The 18,123-nt window shown below is 40.6% G+C and overlaps 1 protein-coding gene across 2 annotated transcripts in view; it reads left to right on the forward strand.

The window, feature by feature from the left end:
- The first annotated feature begins 10,858 nt into the window (after nt 1–10,858).
- Nucleotides 10,859–18,123, forward strand: part of LOC121523192 (potassium voltage-gated channel subfamily KQT member 4) — a 73,218-nt gene continuing 65,953 nt past the window's right edge. For both annotated transcript variants that reach the window (XM_041807972.1, XM_041807973.1), the window contains exon 1: nt 10,859–11,929. In XM_041807972.1, coding sequence (XP_041663906.1) covers nt 11,628–11,929 — 302 coding nt within the window. In that variant the 5' untranslated portion in view covers nt 10,859–11,627. The remainder of the gene's footprint in view (nt 11,930–18,123) is intronic.

Raw genomic sequence — 18,123 nt, forward strand, 5'->3', positions numbered from 1 at the left:
TGGGCTCAAAGTGGAAAAAATTGCCTTAAAATGGCATAAACAGGTTAAAAATGGGCAAAAATGGGTTACAGAAGCAGAATAAATGGCAGTAAGTTGCATAAATGGCTTATAAACTAAAAACAGGCAGAAGAAGGTGAAAAGAGGTTACAAGTCACAAAAATAAGCAGAAGAAATAGCAAAATGCCATTGGAATCAGCAAAAATCGGCATTAAACTGTTGACAAGAGGTCAATAGTGGCAAAAATAGATTAAAAGCGGCAGAATGAATGAAATAGGATTAAAAAGGAGCAAAAACTGGTTAGGTGGAAAAAGGGTTTATAGGCAAAAAATATGTAGAAGGTGACAAAAATTGGTTTAAAATGGAAAAAAGTGTGACAAGGAGTTACAAGTGGCAAAAAAATATGTAGAAAGGAGCAAAAATGGGTTAACAAAGGCAAAAAGGGGTCAAAAGTGGCATAGATGTCAGGAAAAAAGTGGTGAAAGGGGTTTTAATGTACAAGAGTGGGCAAATTTGGGAAAAAATTGTGCAAAATCAATGGAAAGAGGCATAAAGTGGTAAGAATGCATCCGAAAAGGTGGTTAAAATAGGTTAAAAAGGGGCACAAATAAATATCTTCAACATCAGACCCAAAAACAGCTTGACACTTTCAGCTCCAAACGACATTTTCTCACAGTTTTTTAGCCAGGATGCTAGCACCATTGCTACTGATCCAACATACACAGATATCATCAGTATATCACAACTGGGGAGGGCCCATTCTCTGGGTTTATCAGGGGCCCAGCCAAATCTGTGGCGGGCCTGATGGATCATGTGATGATCCTAGAAATATGTAGCTAGAATATTTTCATGCCCATAGCAATACTGACTGATCTCTTTGTTAATGCTTAAAAATTGCAGATATTTTGAAAGAAAATACATATACTAATGCCATAATATGTTATTTGGACCACAATATTTATTCCATTTTAGTTAACTTGAAAGTTTGGCCCCCAAAGAGCCTGTCAAGACAAAATCTGTCCCTTGTACAAATGTAGTTGATGACCCCTGGTATAAGGTCAAATATGACTACTGACTTCTGTTAGATTTGGATACCAGAAAATCCAGATTTGGGTCCTCTGAGGCTGGTGTTGTTTTCCTGAATGGCCATAAGAGGGCAGCACTGATCTAAGAAACTCTCATTGCTTGATCTACTGAGGGCTTCTGATATATCGCTGAACATGTTCACAATTTTTCACCAAGAGCATTGTTTAAGGCGCATAGACAAGCTTTCCAATATCTACCCACAATGCACCTGCACCAGACAATATGAACCCCCTAATCTCATTTCTACTGGAAAAGCTTTCTGTGCTACAAAGGGCAAGCGGTTAACAATAGAGTCACGAGTTATTTGGCTGGAGACGGCTCAGCTCCTGCAAGATCAGACTGCAATCCTTATCCGACCTCAATCTTTAGAGGAAGAGAAGTGAAGAGAAAAGAGAATTATGATTAACATGTCCCTCTTTAAGAGGAGGGTCACACGTTTGACACTCTGTCAGCTGTAAAGTTCAGAAGTTGGCCTTTACAGAGATTTACTGTATTTCCTCACTAATGCATCCAAAGAAACTGCTAACTTCACAATGGTCAGCTTAAGCCACATTAGTCAGAGCCACAAGTAAACATGAGTCAAACAGACGGGCCCTTTCTTAATCGACTTAATCACCGAACAATAACTGCACTAACAAGTGCAGACTCATGCTCGGATCTTTCTAATAAGAGCACAGAGGATTGTGAGAATGTTTGAGCTTAAGCCGAGCATGAAAAGGATTGTCCGCTGGTATTTTTCTTGGCTGGCTTGTCCAGTCAGATCAAGGAAACTGGCAACCAGAAGAACTGGGGCCTCTTCTGCAGTCTGGACCTTGTGATAGGGCCACAAGATCAGTTAGGCTTACCAAGTTAGGGATGAACCTGTAACAGGAGTGGACATTGACTAAGACGGGTTTGTGTTTGATCCTCCCCTCCTTCTCGCTGAAGCATTGGGGAGAAAATCTTTTAATCACCATCAAACTGTAACGCAAGCTTTTAATGTGGCAAGAATAATGTGGCAGTTCACTGATCCAAGATCTCCTTTCTACCGTTGCAAGGAGTCAGAGTGCAGGATCACCAACAACAAACCGATCTCCAGAGGAGAAAGGCTTAACTGTTTCCACTGCATATGAGAGGATGTCATTTTTTCACAAAAACGTAATACATTTAAATAATTGCAACCCTCATAATTTAGCAAAGGCTATTTATATTCAATTCTAGTACCAAAAAATGAATTTATGACCTATAATTCTTTGAGTAACTATAAAAAAAATCCTAATCAAAACATTTTGTATAACAGTAGCTGCTCCTTTTTCTTTAGAGACCCTCTCCCTAATACCAGGAACAGCTGAGACCCCCTTATAAAATAGCGATACATGTCTGTCAGTTTCACTTATTCTCAGTTGATAAATCCCAACAGGATAACTCCACAAACTTGTTCTCATCATACCAGAAGTCCTTTGTGTAACTTTGAAGTAAGAGTGTTTTCATTGTTAACAAACGCTAATCTAATACTGGCTGACAGTGGTGCTGGGAATTTAATCTAGTTTAATGACAATCATGATGTTGGTGTCCCACAGTCATATAAACTTGGTTATTGAGATCAAACATTGACTGTATGGCATGTTTGTCAGTAGGTTTTGTTAGGTGTGATTAAGTGAGGAGCAGAGTAAGCCATGGCACACACTCTTAGTTTTAGGGTTCCCTTGTGCTTCTCATATCCCCCTCTCAAATAAATGTTTAATTCTGGAGGGGTTACGTTTTATTGTTTTCTCTGCAAGGACTGAATGCATCCAACTCTTTAACACTGGTGGTCTAATGTCAGCGTTCGCAGTGACTGAAACGTTTATCATGACCAAAACAAAATTTATGTACTTAAACTGTGGTCCAATGGTCACGCACGGCCTTAGTTCTCACGCTGGAAAGGGGAGTCAGGACAGACTGTGACAAAGGTCAGAAAGGTTCCTTTTTTAAGTCCCATTCAAATTTCATACATATCTTTTGCTCAAATTCAAAAAACGCTTTTGCGATCTGTAAATACAGCATCATTCTCGAGCAAATCCAACTAACAGCTTAACAGTAATATTCACCATCAGCTGTAGTGACTGGAACTTAGGCCTTTTTTAATGATAATTGTAGTAGTTTTAATGACTGTTGAGTGGTCATCAGAGCAACTCTGTGAATATTGAGTGGTCATCAGAGTGACTCAGTGACATTGAAGAGTCATCAGAGTAATTCAGAGACTGTTGAGTGGTCATCAGAGTAACTCTGTGACTGTTGATTGGTCATCAGAGTAACTCTGTGACTGTTGAGTTTGATTAACTCTATAACTGTGTATTGTCGTTGCACATTGTTCATTGAAATTGGCTGTTCTCTTAAAGAAACCACAAAGAACATATACAGACAGCTCCGCTATAATATTTCAAACGTATAAAACTTTGTTAAAGGATTTAATGGCGCATAAAGTTTAAATAGAGTCTTGTGCAATCAGTGTAGTCTGTAGTATTAAAGCAAGTATAAGGATTAAAGTTTCTGTAGTTGTGAAGGCATATTGCTCGAGTAATGTTACCATTGTTATTGCACAGGATACGTCAATCATAAGTAACAGTATCGCACCTTTAAGTAGGACAACACATAGTTATATAGGTAAACATATTGATAATTAACAATTAGCACAGATTTGCTGTGCCATGATGTTATTGTTATCAATGGCCATGTTTTGTTTATCTTATCAGAGCCTATTAGAGGTAACTCCACACTACCCACCCCTGTTTATTACTGATTAGTTACTAGAAATAAGGAAGGAACTTTCTCTTCTGAGCTCATTTAAACGTTTAGTTTATGGCTGTTCTTTCACTTGGATTTACTGATTAATGTGTGTTTTTATGAGGCCTACAAATCACTTTTTTAACCTCTTTATTCAACTTTAAAACCCTCAGACATTTTCCACATCTCTTCTATTCGTGTTTATGTTTTGTAATCAGCCATATTTAAACACATGTGACAGAATCTTTTTATAGGGCAGACTTGAATGGCTTGGGTTTGTTTTTGTGTGTCTGTAGTGAGGTAGTGTCTACATTGGCGTCCCCTCCACCCCTCTAACCGGCTGTCAGTAACACTCTCCACACTCCCAGCTGGAGCGTGCTCAGTCACTGCTGTAAAAGCACTGAGAGTGGTTACAAAGGCTCTTTTCAAGGGTCATGAATGAGCCACTGAGAGAGGTCTCAAACCAAACTACAGTAATTTCCTGACTCAGTCACTTTCATATTCATGTTTTAAGGCTGATTGTTTAACACCGGAAAGCTGCCTCACATCAGCTGACATTTTTACAGTGGCTACATGATGGTTGGAGTGTGTTTCTCTGCAGGGGGGGGAGGGTCGAGGTGTTTCAAACACAGCTCTGTTTTCATATGTCATTTCATCTCTTCAAAGACTGAAGCCAGATCTATCACAGCCACATAAATCAAATACAACAGACACTAAATCAACAGATCCTTAGCCCCCTCCTCTCTTGGTCTCTCTGATGTTTCCTATTAAGAAGATCAGGGTGAAAGGGGAGGAAAAGGGTAAAAAGAGGAAGAGAAAAGAGGTTAAATAAATGCAAACGAGAGCACAGCCTGGGAAAAGCCATTAAGTGGCGTAAGGAAACGTCCAAGTGCGCAGCGGAAACAAAAGGTTGGTGGGGGTCGAATGGAGTGAGACCGCACTGTACTATGTAGTGCACAAGTGCTGATGTAAGTATTTTTAAGTTCCCATAGATTCCCCTGAGTGGCTGTCGACTCCCGGAGCTCAGCGAGGGCTCTGTGGGGCGTGAGTGAACGCTGAGAGGAGTGCAGTGGAAAAACAACAGAGAAAAGAGAGAGGTAGGCGTGAGGGGAACAGAACAGCCGCCTGAACACTAAGGGCCCCTGTAATCTGCTCCTGGTCATCCCCGACTGTAATTCAACCCCGAGGGCCACCAGATTTTTGAGTACAGTCTGGCCTGTGTACCCTGGTACTTTCTAACATCCGCTCTAGAATTTACAGTGTGGTCTCGCTCAGCTGTTGTGTGTTGTCACGTTGGATTCTCTGAGCGTTGATCGCTGGAGGAGATAAACGCAGAGAAAGAGAAGGAGCATGCTTCTGAGAAACTTATACTGAATCTGTCAGGGTAGGAACAGGGCCATCCCGTCTGTTGACACCTTTGTCCTTGGTTCAGTTTGGACAGCTAAAAGATGAAGAGGAGGTGGAGGAGGAAAGGAAACCAGGCTATCATAGAGACGTCTGTAGGGGGGGATCCCCGGTACAGGATGCCACTGTGTTGATGTTTAGATAACACCTCCTCCTTTCATCGGCCCGTGGTTAGTCCACAAGACTCTGAGATGACTTTCCTCCTGAATTAGATCCTGTGTCCTTCCTCTCTAGGTTATTTTAAGCTCCTTTACTATTCCAAGAAAGCACAAATGCACACTTTGACTCATGCTTGTGGGAGGTCAACCGATGGAAGACTAAGTCTTTGACTTTTACCATGTAAATTTTATGATGTAAGTTAGGCCAAAGTCAACTTTGAATCAGCATTTTTATCAATGTAACATTTGCTGCTATTTACGAGCTGTTTAACCAATACTAATCCAATGCTGTACTTAACATTACATACACTGATCAGCCATAGTGGTATGACTACATTTGCAATCTAATGCTACCTGCCTGCAGGTCTTTAGATGTTATTATGGGTTCTTCTGTCACCTCCTGAATGAGCTGCCGATGAGCTATTGGGAGTCATTTTGGTAGGTCGTTCACTTCTTGGAAGGTTGACCACTGTTCACAGTTTTCTCCACTTGTGGATAATGGCTCTCACCATGGTTTGCTGGGGTCCCAAAACCTTAGAAATGGCCAACCACTCCGAAAAGGTTCACTACTGTATACACCAGCAATCTTTCCATCATGTTGACTGACCTTTGCTGACAACTTTTGGAAAAGTGGGTGGAACCTGCGAGGGGTAGTCAATTGTGGCCTACTTTTGGAAAAATTTAGGATAAAATGCCCAAATGTCCCCAGGTTCACAAAAATTCAGTCCACAGTTTTTGATAATAATCTACACATATAAAACATTCCCACCTTGCCTGTGAAAATGATATTATCAAACTCAGATCAACCTGTAAAGTTGATCTTATCAAAGCTTTTTAAACATTCCTGCCTTGCCTGTAAACATGGTATCATCGAATCTTGTAAATATTCCATCCTTGCCTTTAAAGATGTTGCCATCAAGTTTTTTAAACATTCCTGCCTTGCATGTAAAAATGATATCATCAAATCTTGTAAACCTTCAACCTTTGCCTTAAAGGTGATGTCATCAAAGTATATAAAATATCCCACCCTTGCCTGCATGTTTTTAAACATTCCTCTTCTTGCCTTTAAACATGGTAACATCAAATAACATTTCATATTTGCCTTTGAAGATGATGTCGTCAACACCTACTACACATCCCATCCTTGCCTGTAAAGATGATGTAATCAAATCTCATTAACATGGCATCTTTGCTTTTAAAGATGATGTCATCAAAGCATATAAAACATTTCACCATTGCCTGTAAAGTTGATCTTATCAAAACTTTTTAAACACTCCTGCCTTGTCTTTAAGCATAGTATCATCAAATCTTGTAAATCTTCCATCTTTGCCTTAAAAGATTAAGTCATCAAAGCACATAAAACATTCCACCCTTGCCTGTAAAGATGGTATTATCAAAGCTTATTAAACACTCCTGCCTTGCCTTTAACATGGTATCATCAAATCTAAATGACTTTTTATAGGGCCAGGTAGGTTTGGGTGACTTATTCCCCTTAATAAATGACATCATCATTTAAAAAACGACTTTTGTATTTACTCAGGTTATCTTTGTCTAATATCAAAATTAATTTGATTATCTTATTAGCCGTTAAGTGTGACAGATATGCAAGAAATACAAAGTCAGGAAGGGGGCCAATATTTTTTCACAGAACTCTACTCACTAAAAGCTTATAAGAACCCAAGGAAAGCATGCGCTGTATTTCAAATTCCCCACATTTCATGTAATATTGATGTTATCTTATTTTTAAACAACTATTACAGGTTAAATGGTTCATCAGTCACTCCAAAAACCTTCTATCTATTTGTAATTTAAAACAGGCATGTGTAACATGAAGCTCCATTTGGATGAGTTTAGTCTACATCTCAGACTAATTGGTCATGTTCAACAGTCTCCATCTGTATTAACTAATCGCTGAAAGAAGTGCAGCTGTCATCACTTGATTTCATTTTATAGCCGACACTAAGTCCGGTGGTCTATATGTGCGATGCTGAGAAAAGAGTTACGGATTAGTGATGTATAGTTATGTAATATGAGCAGGTCCTGGGAATAATGTGGAGATTTTTGACTTGTGAGAGACTCCAGCTGCATTCCCACACGCCATTCCACAGACCTGCATGTTCCATAAACTACAGCAGACACAGTGGAGTAACCTGGGCCTGCTTGTGTTAGGGACCACTGTAAACAAAGCCATCTTAAACAGACAGGCTCTAGTGTGTGTAGTTTCATTAAGACAGAGAGCCAAAGGGGCTTAAGGGTGGATATGCAGGACAAAGAGAGATCTTTTTCCTTCTTTCATAAAAAATAAAAACAAAACTCTCCCCCTGAGGAAACCAGCCGACAGTAGCCCCAGGTTTACATTAGACCTGTTATATAAACAGATCAGTGTGAGTTATCTTTGAAGTCGCCTGTGGTGGTCAACGGGAGTTTGGGGACCACCTCTCCCTGCATGCCTTGGAGGCCCCTCTGACAGGTGATATCTCTACAGGGCACTGTGCTGCATAACCAGTGGATCTGTGTCATAACCGCAGCAAGCCTGTGTGTGTCACAGTCATAGATTTAGAAAAGATCCATCCACTGTGGTTGGTCTGTCACTGGGACTCCCAGCACCTGTCTCCTCTGTAGCCATAGAGCCCCCTCCCACAATAAGCACAAATGACAACTCAGAGGAAAGGGATCACAACTTTGAGTAGTTACAGTGGCTATAAAAAGTATTGACCCCTTCCGATTTGTAACCCTTTTACTGATTTTATAAATCAATCATGTCAATATAATTTGACTTTTTTGACATAAAAAATTACACAAAAAATCCTCTTTAATGTCCAAGTGAAAACAGATTTCTACAAATTGATATCAATTAATAAAAATCTGTAATGTAAAATAAGTGTCAGCATAAATATTCACCCCCTTCAAAGTTATTGGCCTGATTCAACAGAGGTCAAGCCAGTTGGTGCTAGCAGTCTCACAGTTAGTGAAATGGGTGTCACTTGAGTGCAGTGAAAGTGTCTCGGTGATTGTAGTATAAAGCAACTGTGTCTGGAAGTTCCAGTCACTGATTGATCAGTCTTCCTGGCTACCATTACAGCTTGAAGACAAAAGAACACTCCAAGCAACTCAGAGAAAAGGTTATTGAAAAGTATAACTCAGGGGATTGATACAAAAGCATTTCTAAGGCACTGAACATCTCCCAGAGTTCAGTTAAATCCATCATCAAGAAATGGAAGGAATATGGCACATGTGTAAATCTGCCTAGATCAGGCCGTCCTCAAACTGAATGAGTGTGCAAGATGGAGACTAATGAGAGAGGCTACCAAGACACCTATGACTCTGAAGGAGTTACAAGCTTCAGCAGCTGAGATGGGAGAGACTCTGCATGCAACAACTGTTGGTCGGGTTCTTCACCAGTCAAAGCTATATGGGAGAGTGTCAAAGAGAAAGCCACTGTTGAAGAAAACTCAGATTAAATCTGGACTAGTGAAGATGCCAAACACTACACATCACCACAAACACACCGTCCCCACTGTGAAGCGCAGCACGTGAAGACAGCATCGTGCTGTGGGAATGCATCTCAGCAGCCGGCCCTGTAAGGCTTGTAAAAGTGGAGGCTGAATATAGGAAAATCCTGGAGGACAATCTCATTCAGTCTGCAAGAGAACTACAGCTTGGGAGGAGATTTATTTTCCAGTAAGACGATGAGCCGAAGCATACAGAGAAAGCTACACAGAAATAGTTTAAAAACAACAAGAGGAATGTTCTAGAGTGGCTGAGTCAAGCCCTCAATCCAATAAAGAATTTGTGGCTGGACTTGAAAAGGGCTGTTCAAAACTGATCCCTGTACAGCCTGACAGAGCTTGAGCAGTTTAGCAAAGAATGCAGTAAAGTTGCAGTGTCCAGATGTGCGAGCCTGACTGAGACCTATCCGCACAGACTCAGTGCTGTGATTGCAGCCAAAGGTGACTCCACTAAATACTGACTTAAAGGGGGTGAATCTCTATGCAGTCACCTATTTTGCATTACAGATGTTATAACTCAATTAGACCTTATGTTGTAGAAATGGGTTTTCACTTTGACTTTAGAGAGGGTATTTGTATTTTTTGTCAGTCACCCCAGAGGGTCAATGTTTTTTATAGGCACTGTACAGCACAGTAAGAAATACTCATTCTTTTAATATTTTATAGAAGTTTTGATTTTTTTAATTACTCTGCTACATACAATCACATGCCCAGCCCACATCAACCATCATGACACCAGTAATTTCACCTATCCAGGGTTAGAGTGCATAATAGGCCTGTCATTGCTGTTAAAAAATAAAAAGGGGATTATAAAGACAAATGACAGACTAATTCAACAAACTGTCTTTTTCTTCTTCCAGGCTTTTGAGACAAATGTATAAAGTGTAAACACATTACACTTAAACAGTTTTCCCTCATCAGGGAAACAAGCCATCTTCTTAGATGATCATATGTTATACAATACTAAAGAAGTTGTTACAATACCAAAGAACTGAAAATTAGTGTTTTCGAAGGTTTAATTTTGGGCTTTTTGCCTGTATTTCAGAGACAGTACAGTGGATAGAGTCAGAAACTTGGATGAGAGAGTGGGGAGACGTGGTGAAAGAGCCACAGACTGGACTTGAACCCAGGCCGCCTTTGCACCAGGGTGCAGCCTACAGTAGCCCCCTTTAGTTTTCTCTTTTGTAATGAAACTACAAAGACCAGTAGACCAGTCTGTATTTTGTAGTTTATGATTCATAAATTAGAATGTGTGGAGGCTTTCAGTGCTGTAGGGAAACATTCAAGCTCCTATGACATACTTTCAGTTTTTATTGCATGTGTGAGTAGTTGTTTTTTTCTTTTCTTTTCCCACATAAAACTGATTCTGCTCTCTTCAATAGTCAAATCACTCAGCAAGAATTGTTGCTGTTGAAATATGTACAATTAAAGGAGGCTTTTTTTTTTGTCTGGTCTAACACACCAGTGCTGCAGCAGTGGTTTCAGGCCTAATAAATAGCAGCACAGTCTGTAAGCTCATCATAGGTCAGATAGAAAAAGCATTATTATATTGATTCAGTTTCATTAACCACTAAAACCTAAGACCTTTGAAAGAGAGAAAAAAACACTTCTCTAAATTTGTGCAGCTTATTTTGACTTTTCAAGCTTGTTAATGTTATTCTGAAGTATATTTAAATTCCTGATTCTAACTCAGTTAAGGTGGTGTACGTGAATTCTTCCAGAATGCATCATTGATTTGAAACTTTCTGCTTCTCTAAAAGTTCTCTCAGGCTCGTTTGGAGATTGTAAGCAGCGGATAGGATCTCTCTGAAACCTGTCAGCCTTCCGGTAGAAGCATCAGATATGAGAAATTAACGCTCTGCTGTCTCTAGCAGCGTGCAGCCGTCTCGTGCGCGACTTCCTCCCCTCTTCCTCTTCTTCCTCCCTGCCACCTCTCCTGAAGGGGGCTGTTTCCTCACTGTCAGCGTTTACACACCAGATGCAAACATCAGCAAGTGTTTGTTTTGGCCTTTATTGGGACTTTTTAGAGTCTGCCGTCCGCGCTCGTTGACATCACACTGATGGTCGTCTTCACTCGTGCGCGCTCCACCCCGCGAGCTGGAGCGAAGGAGCGCTGGACCAGAGAGACGCGCGAGGAGTGGAGAGCAGGCTGATGTTCGCGGCTGTGGCGAGTGTGACTTAGAGAAATGAGACTGAGGACACAGTTAAAGTTAACGAGTGAAGGTTTCGGACTGTAGTCTGGTATCTGTCTTTTGGAGCAGAGCTGACCGTGACGCGCGCGCTGGTTTAGTGATCTTTAACTGCATGGAAGCATGTTTTAGATACTTGACTTCTCTGGGCCACCATCTCTGCAGAGTGATGACAGGTTAGCAGCTCTACTTGCTTGTTTTCTTGGACTTAGTGCATGTGTAATCACTCCTCCGGCCCCGGCTGATTACTTATCACATTTAACTCTTTTACAATGATCGCTGAAGGTCACGTCTTAGCGCTGCGCTTTAGTCCCACTACTGAACATTTTTACTTTGACTTGATTCACAGATAACTCTTTAAAGTATTCAAACCACACTGGAGAAGCCGGGATGAAGGTCACTGACAGCGTGTTTTAACGTTAGGCTACTTCTGTCCACTTTAACGCCAGGATAAGCCGGACTATGACTTTGGCCAAACTTTGCTGTGCGCTCTCCCGGGACGTCCAGTGAGAAAAGTCTTCAGTCTTATGTAGTTTAGGATGTTAGGAAGTCCGTCAAACAACGGCGGCATCAGAATGTTGGTGCCCCCGACTCCGAACGACGACAGGCGGGTAGAGTTCGTGGCTCTCACCGCCGTCCACACAGAGAGGAGCGAGCCGTCCACCCCGGAGCGCGGACACCCTTCTCACCGCACAGGTCTGCTGGGCACCCCGCTGCCAGGGCCGCCGGGACCCCGGGCCAACGCGTCCGCTTCGAGCAAACGCTACAGAAAGTTACAGAACTGTCTCTACAACGTGCTGGAGAGACCGAGAGGATGCGCCTTCATCTACCATGCTTTTATGTGAGTTAAACTGTTTCTTATTGGCACTTTGTTTTCATGCAGCATCTCCTCGAAGCCTTCAAGTGAGAGGATGATGCCACAGACTGGCAGACATGCAACTGGTTTACTATCGTGGGATTTGATTTGAGGAATTTCCCAATTAACCAAGCAGAGCTGCATATGCAGCAGTTAGGGTCATATGCCATACATCATCACAACATGAGGTCTTGTGTTCAATTTGCCCCTGACTCTGTCTGATTAAATCATCAGGAGGACCCAGGATGTTTGATCACATTTTTCCACATCTACAGGGGGAGACTGGCATTTTAAGAATTAAAATATCCATTAGAAACATTTTACCCCTGCTGGTAGCCATACTTTTAAATGATTTACTTAAAAAATCCTGATTCAGTGATGAATTGGAAAGTCTGTAAAAGCAGCAAGTGAAATATTGCATCTTTTTCCAATGCATTAAAATAATTTTGTCTGGATTTGTTTGTTGCAGCAATTCTTTAACAAGTCAAAACAACCTGACCCTCCTCTAAACTCTTCACCATGAAGGCCAAACTTACCGGTTTATCACATAAGCCAAGCTCAGTGCTCAAACTAAAGCACTCGCCTGCAGAAACAGTTCTGTCAGAGCTCTGAAGTACCCTCCAACCATATGCTCTACAATATAAACAGCATGTAAACACTGGAAAAGTATGAGCTCACCAATCGCGTTGGCTGCTTCACTGTGACAGACCAACAGCAGAGGACTTGTATGTAAAACATGCAGCACTCATTTGTCAAAAGCAGACTGTACTGTATTTCATGTGGTTGAAATTGCACCTGTTTGAGATTTAAAATTAACCTCATTAATAACACAAAATCACAGCAAGGCCTGGTGTGAATGTTCGCCTTAAGTGTCTCTTTAAAAGTCAGAGTTCACTCCCTGAATATTTGCCCCTTCATAAGTGTGTCAATATATTTACTGACAATTTCAAGGACAGCAGCGCAGCAGCAGCTGTTTTCCAGTTGTGCGAGTGAACAGAGCACCAGAGAGAGCTCCTGGGGCCCTGCTGTGCTTTCCGTTTCACAGTTTAAACAGTAATGCTGTCTCCCTGCCAGTGCCATTCAGTATTTTTAACAGAGGGAAATCCCGCTTCATGCAGATCCATAGCTCAAGCATGCTCTCATCATACACGCCTGCACATTCTGGACTTCACAGACTTCTCTCCAGGTTCTTCTGCTCTCCCCCAGGACTGCAAACATGTCTCCAGCACACACAAGACATGAGAGCTCCTTCCCTCTGTTCTCCCATTAAACTGGCCTTGCATAGATGTATGACATTCTCCTGACATTACTGGCTCACTAACCTGTTGGTTGTATCTTGCAGAGAAGGCTGCAGGCGCTCAGGTGCATGGATGGTTTCAGATGCCTCAGAGACGCCGCTGACCAACAGAAGTGCAAGACGCTTTGATCTTCTGTTTTATTTCTTCAACAATTGAAAATAAGACAACACTGGTTTAAATAAATCTCAGGGCTGTAAGATGAAGAAAACATTACAAACAGAACAAACTGACTGTGTGCATTTGTTTAGATTAATTTCACATGAGGGGCGCATAATGCAGAGAGCAGTGCCTCATGTGAGGAAATTCATTGTGTGATGAAGCTCAATTAAAGTGGTGTTGATCTACTGTAATGAAATTGAGCAGTATGCTGCTGTGCAGGGCGCTGTGTAATTCCTTGATCCTAATCCTGCCCTGTGTGTAACAGGGCAACAGGAAAATCCTACATAAAAAGATACACAAACATGTGTATGCCCTACACATGCCTACAACAATAAAATCCTTCTGAAATATCTCTGCATCAGCGATAGTAACCAAATTCTCATACATAGGAAAGCAAGTTCTCTCACACAGGATAGAAGGTTCTGTAACTGTAACAGTGACAGGGCTTTGATTACATGATTGTACTCTCTCTTGTGGTTGACACTTCCTCACACTCTCTCCTGTGAGTTTAACAGCTATGTGCCAGTTTCCCTCCTTTCTTCTCCTTAGCTGAAAAGCTGTCGTTGGTTAAGTGAGAAGACTCAAAGCTTTTCTTAACTACCCGTACACAGACAGGAGAGGGGGGACTCTTCAAAGGAGACAACAATGAATTTCCCATAAACTTGCATTGATCTGTAAAAAGCTCCAGCCACAGGAATCTCATCTCACTAAGCCTGATCAGCTGACAGCCAGCTGATTTGTTCTAAGCACACTATTGGCTAATCGCTCTCATGCTAGTTTATTTAAACTGCTCTTTTCTGGCTATGCTCTGCCGCTCTCTCTGCAAGCTGTTCTTGCAAACATTTGAATCCCTCCTCCTTCTCCTGCTTCTGTCATTAATTTGATTGTGACACTGACACTCTCTGTTTTTTAAATTTATTTATTATCAATAGGAAGAGCAGGAACATGTGCGGTTCCTGCTTAAAGGCAGGGGGCATCCCAGAACAGCCTCCAAATGCAAATAACAGCAAACATGCTAACAAGATTAAACATTTTTAAAGCACAATTTTGCACAGTTCTTTTAAAAAGGAATCTTTGTGTTAAACAAACAAACTAATTTTCATATATAAAACTGAAAAAGCAAAAAGTAAACTAAGTAAACTTGACTTCTGGTGTAATAAGGCACAGGAAAAGTCTATTTATTTATTTTAATCAAAAACATGCTTTATTGTCCACAGCACACAATAAAATCCTCCTGCAGCTACAAAAAAATAAGTCCTCCACTGCTCATTTACTGCCTTATTTCACTTTAAAAACTCACAGACAGCTCAGTGGACAAGTCAAAAGTCATGTTCACCTTGTGTTATCAAATATTTCACTTTCCAACATTTCCATCCATATGTAGTTTTCTTTACATGGATCAAGTTAATATATTATATAAAAGTTCACATGCTGCAGGTCCCAGCAACAGGAAGTCAGCTTAGTTTAATACAACAAAATCAATGAAACAAAACCAGTTTTAAATGCAAAATAATAGAATTTAAATATGTGCAAAAATGGTTGTGTGATTCTGTGATTTTGTGAAATGAAGATTTCACAGTTCTTATTCCATATTTACTGGAGATGAACAGACTATCACTGTCATAAAAGCCATATTTGTTTAAGCACATTGTCTAATCGCTCTATGTGTTTATTTATGCTCTTTCTGCATGCCTGCCGCTCTCTGCAGCTTCACATCCTCAGTGTCCCCTCACCTTTGACCACTCACCCATTTCCACCATAGGCAGTGCCACATATAGACCATCACATGAGTCTGCCTGCTTTTCCCATAGTAATTGAACACAGGCTCCTCCGGCAGGGGCATCAGAACAGTCTGCAAATCAGGTTAGCTAATTAATGATTACCGATAGCATTTGTGGAAATCAAAGAGGATGTCAGATCTTGATCTTGGTCTGTACAAACAAACACAATATAGCATTCTGGACTGACAGAAAAGGCAGAAAGTAAAATTGATTGAGGAAGGTGAAATTATAAGGTTCATGTATTATAGATGTCTTCTGACGTAGGAGCAGAGATGTGAGGAAAAGTCTAGCAGGGTCTCAAGACTGGAGTTCAAGATCTCTGCAGGATATACTTACAAAGCCTTTATTATAATGGTCGAATCATTTAAAAAGCCACCATGTTTGGACCAAGTCACTCTTGGACAGGTCTAAAAATGAGTTTCTTTTATCAAACTGAGTTTCTGTGTATTATAATGCACTGAAAAAGTGCTTTCCCAAATCTCAGTCACTGCTGCAGCCTAGTTTGAGACCTAAAAATCATCTGGTGCACCTCAAACCCTTGTACAACTTAAATATGATACTTAAATATTTACCTTTAATCTGTCATATTTTTGTTTCATAAACTGTGAATTTCAGTAGAAATGCTTTGCTTCAGATACATAAACATTACTGGAACAGCGTCTTTGGGGTCAGAAAGTATAGCGAGTGGGCCACTTCACTGACGTAGTTCTGTTCAGGGCCCTACAAAATCAGTTCAAATTTCTTTTCTCATATTCATCTCCATAAATGTGTGTGTATGTGTGCGGCCCAGCAAACTCTTCCCCAACATTAATGTCTCCAAAGACACTGATAAATTCGTAAAATCTGCACTATAGAACCATGTTTAACCCCTTAAAGCCTGTTGTACCATATTTGATACATACTTTTCTGATACCTCTATCTAATCAATATAATAATAAAATACTCAACTTCTGAATACAATCTGAAAAATGATAAAAATGCCCTCAAGTGGATTATCAGTTACCAAAAAACACCTAATGTATCAAATGAGATACAAAAAATATACAGTGCTTAACAAATTTATTAGACCACCACCCAAAATATGGTTTATGCCACAGCTGCCCTAAATTAATAGCATTGGTAATTACCAAAATCATTCTTTATGTTTCTGCAGTGTTAATACACCAATAGGTAGAAGCTCTTTAACCGAAATGATATTTTTAATGCTAAAATATTATTATTATTGTTATCCATGAATTTTCAAATTTATTGATTTACAAAAAAAATGAAAAAATAGAAAAGCACATCATTATTTCTTGATTAATATGTCAAATTATAGTTATTTACTTGCATCCCTGAACAGAAAAATTAGTTTTAGTGGTTGAATGTTATGCTTGATTAATTTCTGACCTCTCAGAGAAGCCCAGTGAGCTGGCTCAAATTTGGGTATAAAAAGGTGAATTCAGTTTGAAATTCCTCATTCCGGTTCAAAATGGTAAAATGTGGAGAGCTCACTGAAAATGAAAGAGTCTGCATTAAAGCACTTCATGACGCTGAATGGTCTCTGAGACAAATATGACAGGTGGTCTAATAAATTTGTTAAGCACTGTATATGTTAAATTTTATGGAAATTTTGATTTTTTTGATTTCAGTAGAAAGTGAAATAAACATTTCACTTCCAAATATTTAAAATGTTCTGGCTATAGTTTGTGTTTTCAGGCTTTAAGGGGTTAATGAAATGACACCAGTTAATCCAACACCAGTTAAACAATGACACCAGTTTTAAACATCAGACAAAATAAATGATAAAAAGGTAACATTAGTGAAAACTTGACTTACTTCTGAAACTTAAATAATAACATTATTGAGTATTTAATGAACATTTAGTGTGTGATATTATTAGTTTTTATTTCTATGATATTTATTGTGAATTACCTCTCACAGTACACCTACAGTACCTCTTGGGCCCCAGCCCATGCTTTGGGAACCATTAGGCTACCCTAACCCATGCCCAAGCACACTCAAACCCAAAAGTTTGGTTTCTTTAACCAGTGTGAGAGTTTTGTACCATACTGCAGTGTGGTATACTTCTTTGGCCACGACACAGATGGAAGAGCTGGACTCAGCATGGTGCAATTGCTTGGGTAATACTGTTGTGCTGCATCCACTTGATGTATAACCAATACAGCTGTCCCACTCAACTATCTTCTTACACCCCGGCAGAGTTAGAGGGTTGTGTCTGGCTAATGGTGCGTCCCATTTGTCCTTGTAACTCAGAAATTCAGAGTGGGCGTCACCAAAAATGCACCCTGAACTCGTAATTCTAACTTGTAAGTCGGAGCAACCCCCGTTACCCCCGGTTACAAGCTTGTAGCACACAGAACGCATTCAACTCAGGTGTGACATCATTCCAAGTTCTGACTTCTGAGGTAAATGGAACTCAAAATAAGCTACATAGGGGCTTAGATTACGGTCATTTTGTCTGAGTATTTCTCCATTGTGCTGGTGGTGTGAGATCATGTGCTTTGTAAACTGTGTATGCCATATAACAATGTGATGGTGTATTTGTACCGAGGTCTGGGCATGGAGCAGTGTAAGTGTAGGCCAGTGAGGGGCTTGGGAGTAGAGTCTAGCATGCCTCAGCACGTTACGGGGCAGCTGGATCTAGTGTGGGTGCACCCTTACTTTTCTGAGGGACACAGGGACAAAGGGTCCAGACCCTCCTGACCACACCTCCAGATGAACTCCTGCATGGGCCATGCCCACCATGCTCTGTCTCCAGGGCCCCCTTGGAGGGGTCAGGGTCCACAGTTAGAGAACCAGATGTGGTCTCAAATGTCCATGGAGCTGATGTGAAGACAGCAGGGCTTTGGCTGCTTGAGTTCTGTGCTTTACTCAAATTGCATTATAAAGTCCACACATGGATGTAAACTTGGATGTAAATCTGGCTCCTTGAATTGAA

Source organism: Cheilinus undulatus, linkage group 16 (genome assembly GCF_018320785.1).
Source record: "Cheilinus undulatus linkage group 16, ASM1832078v1, whole genome shotgun sequence".
Classification (NCBI taxonomy): domain Eukaryota; kingdom Metazoa; phylum Chordata; class Actinopteri; order Labriformes; family Labridae; genus Cheilinus; species Cheilinus undulatus.